This window comes from Cricetulus griseus, chromosome 2 (genome assembly GCF_003668045.3).
Source record: "Cricetulus griseus strain 17A/GY chromosome 2, alternate assembly CriGri-PICRH-1.0, whole genome shotgun sequence".
In the NCBI taxonomy this organism is placed as follows: domain Eukaryota; kingdom Metazoa; phylum Chordata; class Mammalia; order Rodentia; family Cricetidae; genus Cricetulus; species Cricetulus griseus.
Window position 1 is genome coordinate 162,060,386 of NC_048595.1, and position 18,522 is coordinate 162,078,907.

Genomic DNA, 18,522 nt, shown 5'->3' on the forward strand with positions numbered 1-18,522 from the left:
TAGGGTCATAGGAGAGTTGAGGACTCCTCAAATACACCATAAAATAAATCTTACCAATTCCCAATCTGCTCACACAGGCTCATCTGCACATCTGTGAGGCTTCGTGGAGACGTTTGGGACTCCAGCAGTGGGTGACTAGTACCTAATGTCTTATATCCTGAGATCCTGATCCCCATGAAAAATCTACCAGTTGCACTAAATGATTCTTGCTCTGTTTGCTTGTTTGTTGAGACAGGGTCTTTTTATGTAGCCCTGGCTGTCCTGGAATTCACAATGGAAACCAGGCTGGCCTTGAATTCACAGAGAGGTTCCTGTCTCTGTCTCCCAGTGCTGGGATTAAAGGTGCACACCACCACACCTGTCTTCTAATCCTGACATGCCTTGAGCATTTGCCACATACAGATATCCTGCAGAGTGGAAAATGGGAAGCAGTCTGGAGATAGACCAGCCATGTGAACCCTAGCCTCAATACCTACTACTGTATGAACTGGGACAAATTACTCTCTCTCTCTCTCTCTCTCTCTCTCTCTCTCTCTCTCTCTCTCTCTCTCTCTCTCTCACATTTCCTCATCTACAAGATCACCACTCTATGCTACAGGGTTATTATGAGGGTGAAATGAATAACTTGTTAACTCACTAACATTAAAAAAGCCTGGCATGAGCAAGCACTCAAGGATGGCAACAACTATTTCAATATTTCAAGGAGATAGCTCTATACCCAAGTTATAGGAACCAACCCATGGACATGTACCCATCCACCTGTTCCATATATACTGTAACTTCTAATACCTACCATTTTGTTGGTTATTCAAACACCAGCCTACAGCTGGTGCCTGCAGCCTGGTCACTCTTAAGCCTCATGGAACAGGAACCACAGCTTTGGTTCCAAGGGACAACTCAGCCAACTGTCACCCATGTCAAGTAAGCCATTTTCTGTGCAGTGCCAGCCCTGGTAGCAGGAAGCACACTTATCACACCAAATTCAACCCTAGACCAGCTTGCCCTGGCCTTGCCTCTTCATTGCTCTAGTCTGAGACAAGCCTGCCAAGGGAACCGGCTCTGGGTTACTGTGGAACCTCAGGCCCGGAGGGTCCAAGTTAGAACTGCGACAGCCTTCTGACATGTACACCAGGAAACCTCCAACTTAAGGCTGCTGCTACTGACCTGCTGAGCTTTTGGAGTCAGATGTAATTCAGAGCTAGGCTTCAGACGAACCTGGTCTTCTGCAGGCACCTGAACCAACAGGAAGGCAGCCATGCCTCGGGCAATCACACGGAACCTTGGGTGTTAACAATAGGTCAGAAGTGAGTGACAATTAAAGTGAACATTTTAAAATACAAACCCTATTTCCTATTTTAAAAGAAGACAATAGAACTCCATTTTCAGGTCCTTTCTGTAGTTAACCTCTTCAGGGAAACCCTACTTAATTTTTCCTTCCATGGTTACCCAAACAGTGTGTGCCCATCCAGATTCAAGAATGAAAGTATTGGTAAAGACATAGGACAGCTGGGACAGTCAGACATTGTAGACCATGGGCATACTACAGAAAGCAATCTGCACTGCCTTAATAAGGAAAACAGAGTTGCCAAGTCACCCAGAAATCCCACTCCTGGGTATGTACTCAAGAGAAATGAAGACAGATATGAGCAAAAATTTATGCACGAATGTTCACAGCAGCACTAGTTGCAACAGCAACAAAGATTGAAGCAACCCAAATGTCCATCAGATTCTAAATGGACACATGAAAGGTGGCAGATCCACACTCATGTGTGTGCCCCTCAGCCATACAGAGGAATAAGGGATGCAGCTTAGCTGTAGTATACTTGTCGAGCACACCTCAGTTCAGTCCTCAGCACCACAAAACACAAATAAATAAAAATGCACAAGAACTGCTGGCACATGCTACATCACAGATGAATTCTGGAAAGCATTTCCAGATACTGAAGGCCATAAAATGTACAATTCCAGTTTTGGAAATGTCCTAGGAAGAGTTTAAATATGAAGTCAACTCACAGCTGTCAGTGATGATGAGAAGAAGGAAATGAAGTGACTGGTGACTATTTGGCTTCCTTGTGGGGGGATGAAAATATACAGAGCTAGTGATGGCTACAACATTGTGGATGTCACTGAATTATACATAGTAAGGTGGTTACTATAGGAAATTAAGTTATATATATTTTATCATAACTAAAAAAGAAAAGCACTTGATTCAAGCAAGAGATATGCAAAGAAATTTAAGTAAAGCTAAAATTGTGTCTGTCACATTCTACCATAAACAAATGTGGTGTTTGTTATCTGGTCTGGAATGAGATATCCCCATGTTTACCACACAATGCATGCCAGCATAGCATCTTTTCAATAATGACAAGGATTTGGAAAGAAAGACATGATGTAGCTGGGGTGTAGATTAGAAAGGGGAGCTGAGCATGAGGGAGGGAGGGTGGTGAGAAGGAAGGGAAGGAAGGGAAGGAGAGAGGGAAGAAACCATAAGGAAGAAAGTGCCTTGACTCACAATGGAGGTCCACTGGCATACTCTTTCCTGCCTTAGGACTTTAAGCCACAAACCCAGATTTGTCTTTCATCACTTCTTACTTGCTGTTCTACACTGGGTCCCTCACAGGTTCTGATTCCCCCAAACTCACAAACAGGGACCAAGTGACCACAATAAAACAAAAGACTGAGATATTTCAATTCATTGTCACTGGCCCAAAATGAAATCAGCATGAACTAAAGGTATAATTTGACCTTTGAAACAAAGTTGTATTAAAATAAGAAAACATAAACATGCTGTTTAGAATATGAAGATGTAAACAGTCTCTGATCTTTTGCCTTCATCTTTCTAGAAAACCTATACACCCTAAGCCAAAAACCTACTCCAACATCACACCTCTATCAGGAGCCCACTGAGAAGAGCAGTGAAGAGGCTTCCTCACCTGTTGGACAAGGGCGATTTCCGGCCCAACCCAATAGCGCCGAGAATCCCGGAGCTGAGCCTCTCCTCGGCCATGAGGCTCTGCCGGCTCTGCAGCATGAGCAGGATCCGGATGATTGACTCCGTCAGGACCGAGTCATTCTGCTCCATCTGGACCAGGGACAGCTGCAGGATTTGATGCCACCACAAAAACAGCTTTGCTTCTTCCTGCGCGGAGCTGGAGGAGGAGAGGAGCGGAGGAAAGGAAGTGTAAGTACCTCCCCACTCACAATTAATAGAGACTCACATTTGCGTTTACAGGAGGGAGAAATGTAATACTCTACAATCACACATCAGGGCCAGTAAGATGGCTCAGTGGGTGGAGTGCTTGCCTACACCCTGAGTTTGATCCCCAGGAACCCACAAGTACAAGTACACACACACACACACACACACACACACACACACACACACACACACACAAATAAATAAATGAAAACAAAATTTAAGAAATTAAAGGAAATAAAACCAAGGCTAATGTGTTAGCAAAATGTAACAGCTACCATTTACTGAACATCTGCATGCCAGACACTGGTCTACCTGTCCTCTGTCGCTTGAACATCTACTTAGAAGAAAGCTGAAGACTGGTACCTCAAATACTTGTGTGAGGAGATACAAAGTTATCTCAGCAGCTAAGAGTCTCCCTAGCACATACTACTGCCCCCTGAAAGCCTGCTTGACTCTTACGCATCTCTGGGTTCTGGGCTCCTGAATAAACACTTACGTAAACTGTGAGTCCCATGGGAAGCACATACAAGCTGGGAGCAGCCAGTGGGCAAGCATACCTTGGGTACACCTGTTCCAGCCACTTGTTTAGGATGAGAAGCACCTTCATCTCGTTCCTCAGAGTCTGCTCACTGTTTAAACACTGGAGCAGGTAGACATAGAGAGTCAAGCAACTGCCGAGGGCTAAACACTCCTGCAGAAACTCTTGGATGGTGAGCTCGGGAACTTGAAGGGACACCAGAATGGGACCCCACCCTAAATTTTGATTGAGAGAGCCTAAGAAAAGAATACCAAGAGGAAATATCAATATATATTCATGTCCATAGAATGAGCTGTGTTGATGTCCACAGTCTATGCAGCCACCAAAGACCACGCTGAGGTCTGAGGCACATGTTGATACCAGAAACCATGTGGATGCCTATGGTCCATGGTCACCAGAAACCATGTGGAAATCCATGATCCATGCTCCCACTGACTGTAAAAATCAAGGAAGCTACTTTTGAAGTGAGTAGACTCACAGTTGAGAAAGAGGGACATAGAAGGCTTCCGTGACAATCTATACCCCCACCTCACCCCACCCCCAAAAAGTAACAGCCTAAGAAACTCTTAGAAATTATGATAAGGATGCTGAAGTGTAGCTCTTCATAACTGATGGCCTCTGGCAGGGGTTCGGGAGGAGAAGCACTCAGTTTTCTTTAAGGGGCTGGCTACTGGGTGTTTGAACATGTTCCAGTGAGGATATGGCAACACAAATTAGACTTGTGGGTTATTTAAATTATTATTATTCTTTTTTGGAGAGGACATCACAAGGGTGGGGGCAAATCTGGGAGGACTGGGAAGTAAGTATTATTGGGGTACATGACGTGAAAGTCCCAAGATAATAAAGATATTCTGAAAAAAAAGGAAGACAGAATCCTAATGATTGTTTTCACTTTAGCCTCATGTAAGACATCACCTCTCAGAGCAGGACTAGAGGCCAGGAAAGGGAGAGATGCCCTGATGCTTAGACTAGAAAGCCTCCCCGAGACACTACCTGACCAGAAAGGATTCACAAAAATTTGGAACTGCCAGGCGTTGGTGGCGCACACCTTTAATCCCAGCACTCGGGAGGCAGAGGCAGGAAGATCTCTGTGAGTTTGAGGCCAGTCTGGTCTCCAGAGCGAGTGCCAGGATAGGCTCCAAAGCTACACAGAGAAACTCTGTCTCAAGAAACCAAAAAAAAAAAAAAAAAAAAAAAAAAAAAAAAAAGAAAGAAAGAAAGAAAGAAAGAAAGAAAGAAAGAAAGAAAAATTGAAACTCAGGACTGTGTCTCTCTAAACTACCTTTCTGGTTATATGATGAACATTAGTATCTACAGGGTACCAAAGAGTTTTAACTTTAATCAACACAGCCTTTTCTAAGAAAGTAAATCCAATCTCTCATAAGCATTTTTACTCACTGAAGTACAGTTCGTATTCTGGTGGAAGCCATGTTGACATTAGTAACAAAAAATTTGAATCATGAGTGTTATCCTGAAGGTTCTCCACCCTTTGGGAGGAGTGAAGGTAGGTCCTTGGTGATGTATCAAGCACCTCCACAGTAGGTAGGGCAGATGGCAGGTTATGGGCACATCCTGGAACCTCACTCTGGTATTCTTCCTTTCTTTCTATCTACAGCAATATTTCATATCCAAGTATCAGAGTTGAGAAAGGCTATTCTGAGCGATTCTTAATTATTGTCTCCAGAGTTTAGTGGGAGTGAATAAGAACAATAAAAGGATGAAGAACAGGAAAAAGTGATCCTTATAGAATAGTTTTAAAAATAGGACAAGAGGGCTAGAGAGATGGTTCAGCAGTTGAGAGCACTGACTGCTCTTCCCGAGGACCTGGATTCAATTCCCCGCACACATATAGCAGCTCACAACCATCTGTAATTCCAGCTCCAAGTGATCCAATGCCCTCTTCTGGCTTATGTGGCACAAGACACAGATGTACTATACATAAAGACATACAAGCAAAACACTCATACATAGAAAATAAAAATAAATAAATCTTAATAAATAAAAAGATCTCTATGAAAATTCCTTTCACCAAAAGTGGTAAGAAAAGAAGAAATTACCATCATTACCATATAAGTTCTGGTTGACAGCATTTGTTTTGAAATCTGACTTTGCTATCATAACATGGTTGGTCTGACACTCTAAAACAATGTAAAAAACAAATTATAATTTTACTCTTAAAATTTTTTCTCTTAAAACATATGACTGAAACAAAAGACATAGGCCACACATTCTGACACTGACTAGCTCTTTACGGAAAAAAATTTATTTCTATCATATGTATGTATGTATGTATATAGTGTGTGTGTGTGTGTGTGTGTGTGTGTGTGTGTGTGTGTGTGTGTGTGTGTGTGTGTGTGTGTGTGTATGGTGTGTGTATGTGTGTGTGTCTATGTGTGAGAGAGAATGAGAGAATTCCTGGCAGAAGGAATTAGGACAGTATAATGCTGCCACTTTGGGAAGAGTGAAGTTGCTCCCTGATGACAGGCTTTCTTTCCCCTTCCTGGAAAAGGACACTATGATGAGAACAGAAGATGGTGTCCTCTTACCTTCCTTGAAGTAGGCAGCAATGCAGGCTTCTGTGGTTTCTGCCATGTGGCGGACCGATGCCAGGCTTTGGCAAGCTGCTGTTAAAAGAGGCAGGACCACCAATCCGTGTACCTTTTGGCCAATCCAGGTCCGAATACTACCACCAAGGAATTCTGCCGTTGGAATAGTTGCATTGTTCATCATCATTAGGACTTCTGTGAAGAGGCTGCTGAGGGCCATGTGGCGGGCCTGGCTGTCCATGTCTAAAGGCAGAGACAGACACACACTCACACCACTAGAACAGGGACAGGAAAGTGGTCCTAACAATAGTCCTTATCTGCTGGTATCTTAGCTGCTCTCCAGGGTCTTCACTCTCCCAGTGTCTGGTCCAGGGACCAGTAGAAAGGGTCTGATGATGACTGGATTTTATGAACAGGAAATGAGGAACTTTTTCAAGTTCCCTGAATAAAGCATAGAGTAACACCTTAATTCCCACAGCTCCTCTCAGCCTTTCCTTCCAGCCCATCTCCATTCCTTTGTGACACCTGCCAACCTGCAGAATCACTCTCACTACGAGGGACCCCCAGTGGTTACACTGGACTGGGACTCAGGTAAGCTATCTTTATTATCCTTCGTGTCCCTCACCGCTGTCTCTCCAGACTTACTTAGTCCTGCTGAGGTTGTCAATAGGAGCCCCCTCCTCCCACCTCACCTCCATTTCCTGGGGATTCTACCTCTTGGTGCAGACCCTGGTCCCTCCAGCTCTTTCCTGCTTCCCCTTAGCCTTTTCTTCTAGTCCATCACTATTCTTGGGTGATGCCCACCAATCCACACAAATACTCCCTACCGGGGACCCCCTGGCTAGAATCCAGAGTGGCCAATAGTAACCAAACAATGGAACACCCACCCAACAAAGAGCAGAACAGATAGCCACACCAATAAAGATGTCAAATGACTTAAGTTCGATGCCTAGATCCCCAAAACACAAACATGAACAGAAAAGACAAGAGTCATCCTCCAGAAGCTAAACTCTATAGCAACAGGTCCTAAGAAATGCAATTTAGCTGAAGCATAAGATTAAGAACTTCAAGATAGCTGTTATATAAATGGAGTCACCAAATAATAAGAAAGACAATGCTCCACTTATCTGCTAGTGACAAAACTCTCCATATAAATGTCTTGACAAGCCAGCAGGCGACACTGAACTTCTACTTAAGAGCCGACCTCCAACAAACACTGCTTCCCCCAGATCCCCTGTCACCTATCACTTAATGTCTTATCCAGCTTGAACCCCAGTCCAGGTTACTTCACATTCACCCCTGCCAGGGTCAACCTCTCCTCAAACTATAATATTGCTGCCTGCCCTCCAGGGCTGCTCCTGCTGTTCAGAGCCCTGGCTGTCTGGATCAGGAATCGTGGTCTTGACCATCTTTCTCAGCTCACAAAGCCCAACGCACACAGAAGGGATTCACTGCCTGCATGACTATGTGGCTTCCACTGGTCACTTACCAGGTGGGTTAAAGGCGATGACATCATCTAAGAGCTTAGCTATCTCCTGCTCCAGGACTGAGAAGGTGACTTTTCCACTTTGTTCCAGGGTACTGAGAAACTGAACCATCTGACGAGTGAAAGCTTGACACTTTGGAACTATGTCCTGATGAGAGAGAGACAGAGACACACACAGAAAGAGAGAGAGAGAGAGAGAGAGAGAGAGAGAGAGAGAGAGAGAGAGAGAGAGAGAGAGAGAGAGATCCATCAGTCAAATGAATTGAGCAAGGAATGTTAGCTGAATACTCCTGGGAGCACAGCAACAGCACTGACCACTTGGCAGAATGAAGAGGACACAGATTGGGAAGCCACAGAAGACCTCATCTAGATGGCCCAGGAGATGTGTCTGCAGCTATGTAAAACAGTGATGGCCTAGAGACTAGAATGCCCAGATGCCATAAAATTACACTAACAATGCCTTTAACCAAATGACTATGTGGCTTCCACTGGTCACTTACCAGGTGGGTAACTGACATCATTCTCTTAGATGATGTCATCTTTGATTTGCCTGTCAAAAACTTCCCCCAAAATGTTCACATTTAATTTAACTGAAACCTCCAGGTTATACTCATCACCCTCCCTGCCACTCTGTGGACTAAGACATTCTGATTTTAAAGCCAGCCCACTGCTATCTTCAACCCCTCTAGTCTTCAGTCAACCCAAGTCATTGCAAGTAAATGAGAAAAGTCAACTCAAAGGATCCAGGAGGCCAAGAGCACACAGTGGCACACACCCCAGCTTTCTCTGCAGAACAAGTCAGGAGATTCATGGCTAGCCTTACTAGCACATGTTTGACTTCTGGCCCTAAAAAACAAGCCAACTTTTGAACTACTCTCCCAACTTACACGATGCTTCTGGCCATCAGCAGGAACAGAAAGTCCCGCAGACACTTTTAAGAGCTTCACAATGTGTTCAGCGGAACTGTCTTTGGCCAGCATGACGGACGGTGGGTAATGACTGCTGAAATAACCCAGCACGCTCTGGTATGACACAAGGTCCACAAGATGCCATGAGAGTGAGCTTGTCTGTCCAAGAAGACTTAGTAAAGGTGAATCCTACAAATGGAAGACAGGTTGCCTTACATTTATTTCCCCAGAAATGTACATCTCTAGTTATTTCTGGGAAAACAGCTTATGGTAAGAAGAGAAAAGTTAAGGAACCAAGGACGTACACACTCAGGTTAGCATCAAGTGAAGTCACAGCAAAAGTACATTAAGATCTACAAGAATTCAGATGGACTTGGATGTACAAAGCAACATGGACTTCAAGAAGCACACTGAACTAAGAATTAACAAGGCAAATTATTCTAAGTCACAGAGTTCTCTGTATTATTTAGAACTTGACTAAGGGCTGTCCAGGAAAGTAAGCATGTAGCCGAAGCAGCTACATCTACTCCACCTACATCTACTCCACCTGCATCTACTCCACCTGCATCTACTACATCTACTACATCTACATCTACTGATGTGTGAGAGAAATATCCAAAAACATTATCAGGAGAAAACAATGTACTAAGAAGACAAAGCTGATTACAGACTCCCCAAACTTACTGTTTGATCGACTAGCTGAGCTTCCTTGGCCAGTAAAATCATCATGAACAGGAGACAGACAACCATACTCTGGGTTTCAGGAAGGGGACTGGGATTCCAGGCATCGGACAGCACACTAACCCAGTTGACTCTGCAGAGTACAGACCCTAGGAACAAGAAACAGCTCTTGGGGCTTCCACGTTCCACCTGGAGTGAACGAAAACAGTATATTATATCACATACATTATACATGTTTTTAAAAGATCACTTTCCCCCAGACTGTCAATATTCATTGATGATCTGGCCTTACAGGTCCAGTATAAATGTGCATTCTTGAGCTTGCCTTACTGGTACTTCATTGTCTACTCTAATAATTCTAAAGAGAAGAGTGTCCTTCCCTGACCACAAGCAGTTGGAAGATCCCTGTCACTGAGCCCCTGGAGCTGCAGGAGCGTTGGGACCTCGGGTGAGCTGGAACAGGAGGAAAACTCTACTAGTCAGTAGTTTTGAAAATTCCCTGTGTATCAGAACAACTGCTGTCACAACCAAGAGCTGCTGGCTTCCCTGGGATGTGTTGGGAGCAGGGATGTGCAAGTTCCCTTCTGATCAGTTCATAATGATATTGCTGAAAACACACTTGGAGAACTACCGCACTAAGATATATAATAGTAATATGAACATCCAGTGTAATGCTGGATATAAATGTCTCCATATGACTGGTCTTTAAAAGCTAATGCTTAAATTCTATTCAGAGGTTTGCTTGGGAGTGCACTATAAAGCACATAATCAATCTGAAAGTTTTATTTTATCTCCTAGTTCAATGTTTCTAATTTGTTTATCATAATAACTTCAGATAATATAAATTGTTCTTTTAAAGATTAATATTAAAAGCTCTACACTACTTATAAAATAATGATGAAACTGGAATTTGGTGGTGACTTGCATCTGCTCCCTCTTGGAACACAATTCTTCACGCTTTCATAATCTGTCCTTAGAGGACTTTCCATCAATCTTCAATTTAAAAGATTCTCAGCTTCTGGCCAGGTCAAGGCTATCTAATCCTTAGAATTCCCAGAGACAGACTCTCTATCGTTCCTTGACAGACTACTCCACAGCTTAATTAGTCTCATATGGCATCCCTCTCACTGAAAAGGCTGCCTTACAAGTCATTAAGCCAATATTCTCTTATAAATCCATAATAGTGATTAAGTATCTACTCAGGACCTGTGCCTCAACTACTAAACAGGATCAACTTCCTTGAAGCTCAACTAAAAGTAGGGTTGCCAAGAGCAGTACTGGGTAGGGCTTCACCAAAAAGACACCAGAAGGCCCTAGTACATTTTACTAATCATTGTAAATAATATTTGTGTCTTAGTAAGCATCATAAATAATTATAGATCTGTATCAATTAAAGCACTTAAATGGCATTAAGTTAGGAGAAAACACAAATGAACTGATGACTAATGAACTGAAACAATCATAAAAAGCCATGCCAAGATCACTGAAGTTCTGACAACAGAGAGCACATCAACCTTGGCTGCTGCGGAAGTCGCCCTGGGGCTCATGTAACCACGGTTCTGTTGCAAAGGTTCACACGCACATTTCTTGGCCCTTCCTTAAGATTACTCCAGGTCTTTCTATGATCATGATGTGTCACTGGTTGTTACAAAGATTTTTATCTCTTACAATCTAACTATTCAGTTGCATAACTGCTGAAATCAACTTGGGGTTGAGTACTAATTCACATTTTGCTTTTGCACAACATTCACAAGTAGTTCTAACAATATTATACGGTATTATAACAATGTTTATAAAAATAAACACTAGGCAGGACTGAGCAAGACTCAGTAAGCTAGGGAACCATACAACTTTATTCCTAAAACTAGAGGATGACCAACATATTAGAGTCAGTCTTTCTCTGGGTCTTAAAACTGCCTTAATGGATGTGTTCAAATCACCCATCAATGCATGACTCCCACAGGCTGCTGCCTTCCACAGTATGTACCAGAGAGTGACAGAGGATATACACACACTGGGAAGGAGACACCAACAAAGGCCGAACCTTGAAGAAGGCCTCCATGAGCCTCTGGTCAGGGTGCAGGTCCTTCCACTCAAGCTTCTGGTATGCGCTATGAAAAGTGTAGAGGATGCACTCTGGCATCTTGGGTGCTGTGCATGCCTCACAGTAATGCAGCAGGTGCAACCGCAGGGCTCCTTCGTCACCTGGCAATAGCTTGTCTAGAATTTTAAAAGAAAATACAGTTCAATTCACTTGGTTTCTTTAAAAAAGGATAGGAAAGAAAAAGAAATGCTAACATAAAACACAAACTTGAACTTAAAAGTCTTCTCAAGGGCATTAGCTCTTTTCTTCAAAACTTCTAAATGGCGTTTTAACCCAAATACATATCTACAGCCTGCTGCCCTCTCACATATCCAATCTCACTCCATTAGCACTTGTTTCTTCATTTAGCAGTTTGAAATAATTCTTCAAAAGAAACTATTCCAACATTTCTCAAAAAATACAAAGTAAAATAAAAATGATCAGCAAGTACACAAAAAAATGTTCAGCACTATTAAATACCACAGAAATGCAAAATAAACCAGTGAGGGCAGAAGACAGATAGCTAAATAGCTAAAAGGGCTTGCTGCCAAGCCTGACAACCAGAGGCTGATTCCTGGAACTCACATGAAGGAAGGAGAGAACCAATTTCCACAAGCTGTCCTCTAACCACCACATCATAAATCTCACACACACACACACACACACACACACACACACACACACACACACACGTAGAGAAAAATGAAAATCATGACAAAGTATCACTTTACACTGGCTTTTTAATTTATTTTTTTATTTTATGTAGATGGATGTTTTGCCAGCAAGTGTGTCTATGAACCACATGCATGTAGTAGCCACAAAAGTCAGAAGAGGGTGTTGGATCCCTTGGAACTAGACTCAACAGATGGTTGTGAGCCATCATGGGAGTGCTGGAGATTGAACCCCGGTCCTCTGGAAAAGCCACCAGTGTTAACTGCTGAGCCATCACTCTCGTTCCTAGGATTCCTTTTATTAAAAAGATGGGAGAGCTGAGAGGATGGCTCAGTAAGTAAAGTGCAAGCATGAGGGCCTGAATTGAAATGCACAGCAGCCACATAAATAGCAGGTGTGGGCAGTGTGTGCCTGCAGCCCCAGGCAGGTCTGTGGAGCTTGCTAGCCAGCCAGTCAAACCAAAACAGAGAGGTTCAGTAACAGACCCTGTCATGAAATAAAATGTAAGGTGGAGAATGACAGGCAAATAACTCAACACAGATCTCCACATATCTACATGAAGGTGTGAACATGTGGGCACACACACATACACAAAGAATAAAATCATGGAAGGTAAGTGGAAGAACGCAAGGAAAGAGAAACTCGTATATCTTACTGGAGTTGGGATATAAATTAGCTCTGATGTTATGGAAAACAGCAAGAAAGCTCCTCAGGAGCCTAGAGTAGGCAATACTAAACGGGCTGTAACTACACAACTCAGAGCAGCCTCATAAGACATTCCATAAGTAACCATCCCAGCAGCCATTCTCCTGTCAGCTTCTTTGTCTTCCAGTTAAAGTGAAGAGGAAAGCTCAAGGAAAGGAAGATGGAGAGGCCAAAGGGAAGGCTCAACCAGGCATCACATGACACCTCCCTACCTTTAAAACTCCTGTGCAGGGAGCTGATGCAGTCAGTGAAGAGCTGCACGATGCTGGAGGCCACCACAGCATCACTCTCTAGCCAGGGGTAATGTCGCTGTTGGCTACTTCACAGGAAAGAAACACATGCTTAGAAAGGAAAGCACACATGACAGAGTTGCATCTAGGACTGGCCAGTCAGAAAACTGCCACTGTAGCCTGAAGCACACTCAGCACTTCAGAGCTGGGAGCTCCTGAAAGCAAATGTCAGCATGTAACATCAACCATTAACACTGATTTTGCCTTCTTCTCCTTATGCCAGCATTTAGGTTCGTCTAGTTTATTTGCATACTTTCACAGAAAAGCTACCCATAGAACAATTCATAGCACTTGTATGACTCTATGTTGTCACATAGTCTAAATGCTCATGAAACAATGTTTTCATTTAACTTCTGAGTTACATGATTAATGGGGCATTCCCAACCCAATAATCTGATCTACAAGTTAATTCTAAAAATAGCTGACTTAGTAGAAAATGCTGAGGCCCATATTTATAGACATACTTTATGAAAAAGAAAACATTTTTTCTTAAGTATGCAAAAAATTCAACTTTCTTATTGTGGAAAATTAGAAATTAGTGGTTCACTTTGTTCCAAAATTAGTATCAAGATAACATCACTGACCACGCAGATGAATAATTATATGAACAAAAAATGTCTTGGCTTTTGTATTTTATCAATTTAAATGTTACCAGATTAAATATTAAATCTGTGAAATCATCATGACCTGTACTAAATATCATTAAGTAAATAAATTCCAAGAAATTCTGAGTATATGAAATACTATTTACCTTTCACTGTCTTCTAAAACCAGGATCCAGGGCTTAAAAAGCTGGACAATCTGTGAGTGCAGGGACCTTAATACTGAAACAGCACAATTGTTAGAAACAGTGAAGGATCTCACTCTAGCCATTGGCTACATTTCCTACGAAATCTACTGTTCCTCACTGTATAAGTCTTTGCTGACACAGAAATAGTATGGTTAGTATAACTATGCAGGCTTCCCTTTTCATTTGCTACAATGAATTGAGTTTAATTTTTATTATAACACAATGAGATAGGTAATATATATAATGTACATTTTTCTAAGATATAAGCTTCATATTCTGAACATTGTCCTAACCTTGGAAAATGACAGAAAGAAGGAGTTGGACAGAGAAATACACCTCTTTGTACCATACTACCACCAAGGAGGGGCATAAACAAGCTACAGCAAACATCCTATATCTGCTGTGAAATCATATAGATATGATGATTATACAGGCTCACACCTGTACCACATTTTTCTATTCCGTCTTGACATTTGAGATGGATCTTCATGTGTCTACTTGAATTTCTTCTATGGAAAGCACAGCCCTTAGCTCCCACCACACTAAAAGCACATACCTTCTTTGCTGCTGGCAGTTGAGTCTTGGGTCAAGGAGGCGATTTCTAAGTCAATCAGCCTTTTCACAAGGTATTCCAAAAATGTCTTCACATCACCCATGTAAGGGCTCCATTTTGAGAATAATCCAAAGCTTTTGAAGTCCATCTTGGACAGTCGAAGCTTATAAAAGAAGTCAGAAAGCCAATGGATGGTCTCCATTACCTAGAAGAGATGACCAACCAAGCACTGCTCACTGAACGTCTACTTTGGGGCAGCATCTTCCCCAGTCCCCTTCGTCTTTTCAGTTGCTGGAGATAAAACCTAGGGGCCTCATGAATACTAGGAACACAGTCCACCACTGAGCCATGCCTTCAAGCCCTTTCTTTATTTATAAAACAGTGCTATGAAAGTTTGTGATGGGAATACAGATTTTTGGAAGAACTACAATAAGACAGAAAAAAATTAGGTTTAAAACTTTAATGCAATGGAATCTTTATATCAAACACATTGTCCCTTTTGCCTTATTTTTGAAGTTGTTTTTTGTTTGCTTGTTTTTGGTGATAAGGTCTCATATAGGCCAAAATGGTCTCAAACTCAAAGTACTTTAGCTTGAGGCTCCTGAATGCTACAACTGCAGGTGGGTGACACCACACTGACCTTCAGCTAGGTTCTTATGCGAAACCACCACAGATAAAGGTGGAGGCTCTGTGGGCCATACCATGGAGACCCATGGAGCAGTCTGAGGAATAAATCAGATGTACTTAGGTGGGAGGGAGGTTTATATAGAGGGATGCTGGCTTCCGTTGTGTCTCATAGGGATGGGACTACATTCAGGAGCATAAGAGAAAAGCAGTTCAGGCAAAGGAGGCAGAGAAAGCAAAAGTCAAAGAAAGACATGGAAATCTTACAGAAACGCACATGTACACACACACACACACACACACACACACACACAAACCCAGCTTTTAAATGTGCTCCAATTGTTTGACAATGCACAGCAAGGGAAATGGAAAAAAATATGCAAAGCTGTCAGAGACCAAAAGCTACACACCTGCTTGTCTGACAAGAGAGCATCTGAGGCACTATGAAGCACAGCGTTGTCCGCAGAAGCTGCCCCCTGCTGGCTGCTTGGGGTACAGCATCCCAGGGCTCTCAAAGTGGCTTTCCAGCACTCAGGACTCAGCAGCTGCTCTGCAGAGCCTACAGAAAGGACAGAGACAGAAGGTCTGTGTGTTCCCCAAACCACTTTTTCAACCTGAATCACAGAACATGTGTACTTTACAATCAGTGATGATGATGACAATCCAGATTTGTAGGGATGCGTGGTATTAGGAGACTAAAGGAAAGAGACAAGAATAAGTGACTAACTGGGATGGGAGTGAGCTCCACAGAAGACACTGTGACTGAGAAATTTTATTAGCGTGTATGCGTGTGTGTGTGTGTGTGTGTGTGTGTGTGTGTGTGTGTGTGTGTGAGATGAGTGTGAATGCAGATGCACACATAGCGCAGCAAACAATGTGGAGATTAGAGGATAATCTTGGGGAGTTGGTTCCCTCCTTTCACCATGGTGTCTAGGAACCTAACTCTGGTCATTGGCTTGGGTGGCAAGGACTTTCCCTGCTGAGCCATTTCTCTAGTCTCATCTTAACATTTTTAGTGGTAAATGTGCTATCAAATACTCACTGAGATCTTATCAATCATAACCAAATGAAGACACTTACTTTGTACCAGCAGCCTGAGAACGTCATTGTACTGGTCAGGGAACTGGTAGAGTAGAAGGTGAGTCCAGTGCTTACAGAAAAGATTAAATGGCATCAAAATATCTTCATCTGGTTCAAGGCCCCAGGCAGTAAGTGCCAAGTGAATGGACTCCAGAAGCCTGGTGCGATCAGACAGAGGAGGTTTAGTGGCCATTAACCATTGTTTAACATCGAACTAAAAAAGAAACAGAAACAAGAAGCAGTTTTATTTACATTAGATAATTAGATGAAGCAGAGAGGTCTGTGCAAATTTAAAATCCAAAGACAAGCTTAAAGTTACCTGTCCACAAACACAGACACTGAAATGTACACACAAACACATGAGTGAGTGTGACCAATGGGCACCATGATGCCACTGCCATCTCTATCATGTCCTCAGGTCAACAGCATTCTTTTGAAATATAAAATCTTACTTGAGATTGGGTAAGGATGTGGTCAGAAGCAGAACACTCACCTTGAATGTTCACAGCCCTAGGTTTGATACCTAGCATCGCAAAAATACAAAAACAAACAAAAAAACAACTCACTGACTAACCATTCACTACTGGTTTACAATTCTGTTCTATTTCTGAAAATGCCATACATGTCTGCTTTTTTATAATAAGTTTCCTCTCTGAGGCCTCATCAGAGTTTCAAAGCTGTCCTTCATTTGTTAGTATCAGAAGCAAGCAGCCACTTTATGGAGCTTATTTAACAGCCATTTTTTAGTGGCATTAGTTACCTACCTAAGTTTGTAAAATTCAGACTGCTGGAATCTTTCAACATTCCATATCATAAAATATATTCACCTATATTATAGACTGGGCTCAGTCTCTTTGCCCAAAAAAATGCCAGGCTCCCTTTGTTTTATAATGTCACAGGTGCTGACATTCTCCACCAGTTAAGGCATTGCCTTCCTCTGACAGTCTTCTATGCAGATGAAGACAAACCAGGCTTATTCAAAATATGAGTCCAATTTACAATAACTCACAAATCAACAATGTAGGAACAAACTCAAGATACATTTACAAGGATTATTAAACTCCTCTTAGGAATATCTCATGACTGTACTAAGTTTTTGAAGAAAGCTTGGGCTGGGCAGTGGTGGTGCATGCCTTTAATCCCAGCACTCTGGAGGAAGAGACAGGTGGATCTCTGTGAGTTGGAGGACATCCTGGTCTACAGAGCAAGTTCTAGGACAGCCTCCAAAGCTACAGAGAAACCTGTCTCGGAAGCATATCAAAGCAAAAGCAAAGCTCAGGGTGCTGTGCTTTGGAGACTTCCACTGTGGAGTAAGACTGTCTATACAGCACAGCCAATGCCCAGCCCACAGACGGGAGGCTAGAAAGTCAGGCTACCCGAAGATAATGTAATGTGTAAAGGGCCTCTTGGCATGGGAAGCGATGGTCATTTCTGATTTTTCGCAGGTGGAATCATTAGTACCTTGGTGAGCAGCATGAAAATCATGTCACTGTTGTCCTCACTGAGAAACTTCACCACTTTCTCATAGAGCTGGATGAACTCAGCCGGCGCAGCATTGGGAGTGAAGAAAGGAGAGAGCAGGGAGCAGAGACGCCTGTTTTTCAAGATGGTCTGCAGCACCTTTCTGCATTCTGACTTAGTGCCACTGATAAACACCTGGGCAAAATAAAAGAGGACTGTCACTCAACTCCCCTTCTGCTTCTCTTACACAGTCAGTCTTCAAGGGTACTAAATTAAGGTAAAGTAAGTTTTTGTAAATGCAAATATAAAATCAGAAAATATCCAAAATCATGCACCTTTAATCCTATCACTAGGGAGGCAGAGGCAGGTGGAACTCTGTGAGTTTGAGACCAGCCTGGTCACCACAGTGAGTTCCAGGACAGCCAGGGCTACACAGTGAGACCCTGTCTCAAATAATAATGATGATAATAATGATTAATTAATGTGGTTCAAAGGCTAAAATGCACAAGAGTCTAAGTGATTCCCTAAGCAGTCTCAGGGTCAGGAAGGCTTTTCTAAGGATGATCACAACAAAAATAATAAGCAAGGCTCACGGGTATGAATACATTAAAATTTCAACTTCAGTGACATATAAAAAAATCATAAAGTGTAAAAAAAAAAATTAGAAAAATATACTTACATTGCTCTCTAACTACTAGGTTAGTAACCATCCAAAGAACTCTTTCAATCAAACAAAACCCAAAACATGTACAAAGAAAAATATTCAGCAACACACACATACACACACTCACCCATACTCTCTCACAGACAAACACACAGATACATACACATACATACATACACTCTCTCACACAGACAGACAGACAGACAGACAGACAGACACAGACACACACACACACACACACC

At 42.5% G+C, this 18,522-nt stretch overlaps 1 protein-coding gene across 3 annotated transcripts in view; it reads right to left on the reverse strand.

Annotated features, from left to right (window-relative positions):
* Epg5 (ectopic P-granules autophagy protein 5 homolog) overlaps nt 1–18,522 on the reverse strand; it is an 84,344-nt gene that overhangs the window by 3,210 nt on the left and 62,612 nt on the right. For 2 of the 3 annotated variants that reach the window (XM_035440045.1, XM_027397954.2), the window contains 14 exons: nt 17,617–17,811; nt 16,156–16,369; nt 15,486–15,634; nt 14,455–14,656; nt 13,860–13,932; nt 13,031–13,137; nt 11,403–11,578; nt 9,362–9,547; nt 8,657–8,866; nt 7,773–7,917; nt 6,284–6,526; nt 3,757–3,973; nt 2,934–3,149; nt 1,165–1,279 (listed from right to left, as the gene is read on the reverse strand). In XM_035440045.1, coding sequence (XP_035295936.1) covers nt 1,165–1,279; nt 2,934–3,149; nt 3,757–3,973; nt 6,284–6,526; nt 7,773–7,917; nt 8,657–8,866; nt 9,362–9,547; nt 11,403–11,578; nt 13,031–13,137; nt 13,860–13,932; nt 14,455–14,656; nt 15,486–15,634; nt 16,156–16,369; nt 17,617–17,811 — 2,448 coding nt within the window. The remainder of the gene's footprint in view (nt 1–1,164; nt 1,280–2,933; nt 3,150–3,756; nt 3,974–6,283; nt 6,527–7,772; nt 7,918–8,656; nt 8,867–9,361; nt 9,548–11,402; nt 11,579–13,030; nt 13,138–13,859; nt 13,933–14,454; nt 14,657–15,485; nt 15,635–16,155; nt 16,370–17,616; nt 17,812–18,522) is intronic. The other variant, XM_027397955.2, reaches the window with a different exon arrangement.